The sequence below is a fragment of the Diaphorina citri genome, unplaced genomic scaffold (genome assembly GCF_000475195.1).
Source record: "Diaphorina citri unplaced genomic scaffold, Diaci psyllid genome assembly version 1.1 scaffold32001, whole genome shotgun sequence".
Lineage (NCBI taxonomy): Eukaryota > Metazoa > Arthropoda > Insecta > Hemiptera > Psyllidae > Diaphorina > Diaphorina citri.
Window position 1 is genome coordinate 1 of NW_007409337.1, and position 3,058 is coordinate 3,058.

At 36.3% G+C, this 3,058-nt stretch overlaps 1 protein-coding gene across 1 annotated transcript; it reads left to right on the forward strand.

Moving 5' to 3' along the window:
- Positions 1-254: 254 nt before the first annotated feature.
- Positions 255-2,802, forward strand: LOC103523664 (protein Star-like; the record flags this gene model as incomplete). Its single annotated transcript, XM_008488688.3, has 2 exons — positions 255-467; positions 880-2,802. Coding segments are annotated over 2 exons (363 nt in total), but the record flags the coding sequence as incomplete, so codon positions are not given.
- Positions 2,803-3,058: the final 256 nt, after the last annotated feature.

Here is a 3,058-nt window from a genome sequence, read left to right on the forward strand (position 1 = left end):
AATAACATAGTTTCTAACCGTCGATCAAATATGTTTGGACACACCTTAAGAACGGAGGTGTTATCATCCTGAAATCAAGGATGGAAGGAAAATAGGATAGGACAAAAGTCAACCGTTCCGAGAACGAATTTTTTTGTCGATCGTGGGATTTGAACCCTAGACCTTAGGTACATAAGTTAGGTACTTCTTTGTTTTGTTCAAATTTATGCTTCATTGGCCTGTCCTCTTTCTCATCACAATTTCGTTCATCTCAGGTGAGATTTGAGCAGAACAAGAACATGGGCAAGATCTCCGAGCCTGATGATGGTGAAGATATCAGCAAGAGATATGTAGACGTGCAGTGCTTTCCATTGTTTACCTATCTGCTGGCAATGAATATTACTACGGTGGATTATTTCAGTCTAGATGTGGAAGGATCCGAGCTTCAAGTTCTGCAGACGATCCCGTTTGATCAAGTCAATATACGGGTAAGTTCTTGTATGAACGAGCGAAGTAAATTCGAAGTTCTACCTTGAGAAATTTTGGTAATTATTCAGAAGCCACGACAATGAAAAAGAAAGCTCCTTTTTGCGTTTAACCTAACCCTATAATAACACTGGTCACTGCTCAAATTGTGAAAGCTCCTTTTTGCGTTTAACCTAACCCTTTAATAATACTGGTTACTGCTCGTTTGTGACAGCTCCTTTTTGTAGGAATTTTCGATTGACGTGACTTCTGAACAAGTACTCTGACTGTGGTCCTGTCCATAAACACTTTTTTTTAAGATGAGTGTTTTTCGCCGTTTTCATTTTGTAGCAATGAAACAAGTACTCTATCAGACTGTGGTCTGTGTCGTAGTATGCCTCTCCCTAGAAATATACTTGAAATATTTGCTTCCAGACGCTGTCCGTGGAATGGACCCACGTGAAGGAAGGCAAGGATGAGATTCGCACATTTATGGACAAGAAGGGGTACACAGTATTCAGTGAGGTGACCAATGATCAGCTATTGGCTAACGATTTCATCTTTGTCAAAGATCAGGACAGATAGAACCTTACGGCGCGAGATAAGTGATTTTGAGTGAACCTCGTAGTATAAGATGCTATTAAGGCCTGTTCTGCAGTCTACACCAAAGTTTTTTTTTTCCAGGTTCGAATCTCAGTTTCGGTAGAATTTTTCCGGCCGTTCCCCCCCTAGAGTGACCAAACTTTTTTTAGTTACTATTTTGTTGTATGATAATTGATTGCTCTCTACGGTGTAAAGTTTTTGTCCGAGTTGATTGTAAGTTTATGAGTGGTGATTGAAACGTTTAATACTCCTAGTTTACTATATTACTATGTCTGTAATATTTAGTTTTTATTTTCGATAAATGGGCTGGTATTACTGACTCACTATTACACTAACCTAACCTAATTGTTTTCAAAACGGGATACTAGTGTTAAATTTAATGTCTCTAGTATTAAAACAGTGGACGGTAACCAAGTCTAGTAAAGACACAGTATTATTTCCAACCTTCACTGTTAATGGTTAATCATGGGAAGTCCTTACTTAACCTTTTTTTTTTAAAAATTATTATTTTTCTATACAAGTTTTAGACTTTTTGTTTTCATCATAGAGTAACAGAGAGGTTTTTCAAACTTTATAGGTAGGTCATCGAGTCCTCCCCCACAATATTGTCAATTTTCAGAGACCATTTTATGTATTTTAATCAGAAGTTTGTAAAACCTCTCATTTCTTTATTTTTAAGGGAACATTTTGTTTTTTGATTTTTATTATTAACCCGATTTTACATTGATCTAGTCTTAGAACTCGTCTTGAGTATTATTTTTTAGGTTAAACCAATCTTTTAAGTCTACTTAATATGTATTAAGCCCACACCTGTTACTACTTAGCACTCGTCATATCTCAAATGGACAGCATTCAGCAGAAAAGAATCATTCAATACTAGTCAATTCAAATCGAAAAAATCTCCCTGATTACTTTGTTCAGTGGCTCCTTTCTGCTAAGAGATAAACATCTTTAAAGACACTTTGTGTTATGAAAAAAAAAAAAAAAACATCAAATACTTAAGTACCAATTTTTTACGTTTTCCGAAAGCTGGTTTTCGTTGGATGATTCCCTCTGTAAACATAATGCTGTCCAAATAATGGTAAATTTCTACCCTTAACATCAGATAGGTAGGTTTTTCTTACCACAGGGAAGTATAGTGTCAAATATTTCAGTAGCTTTTCCCTTATTACCTACACGTGAGGTTCAAGATTTTCCTTGACGATTTCGCATTTACATGAATTAGTTTGTAAGTTTGTTTTCTATACAATAACTCTCAAACTGTTTGAACGAGATTGATGAAATTTTGTAGAAAAATACTTATAAATACAAGGAAATTTCTTGACTATACTTTGCGGCACACACATGGCCTTGCTGCTTAGCGTGTAAATAAATAAATAATACTTTGCGTCAAATGGGACTTTCAGAAGTCCCGTTTTTGCTGTGTGAGTGAGACTTAGGCCCGTTGCACATTGTAAGTTTAGTAGCGCCTAGTCATCTGAAAAACCAAATCTAAGGAAGTGATAAAGACTTTATACAAACTCTCTATCATTTTCAGAGGTTTGGGTTTTTCAGGTGACTGCGCGCTACTAAAATTTGCGAGGCTACTCTTTCCATGTGTGACGGGCTGACGGGCCTTGTTGTTGTTTGAGCCACTACAGTTAAGGAGCGCGGTAGCGCTCCGCCCCGCCAAGTCAAGATTTAATATTTGAGACTGGTTTGTGTGATTATGCGTATACTTACAAGTACACGGACCAAGGTGATATAGATGGGATTTTATAATTAATTATGTGTTGAACCATGGATCAACAATGAGCATCAATGTTCTAGGTATGTAGTATGTAGTTAAGTACTTCTAATGTTTTTGTGGAATGATATAATATGTATTAGGAATTAGGTGATATTTTTGTTAGTTTGATCACTGTAAGGTACACTACCTAATTAAATTTAAAAAAAAAAAAAAAAACCTAGCAAGGGGGCGTACGCGCGCACCATTCCTTTCATAGCAGTTCGGTTATAAAATATTTCCCCC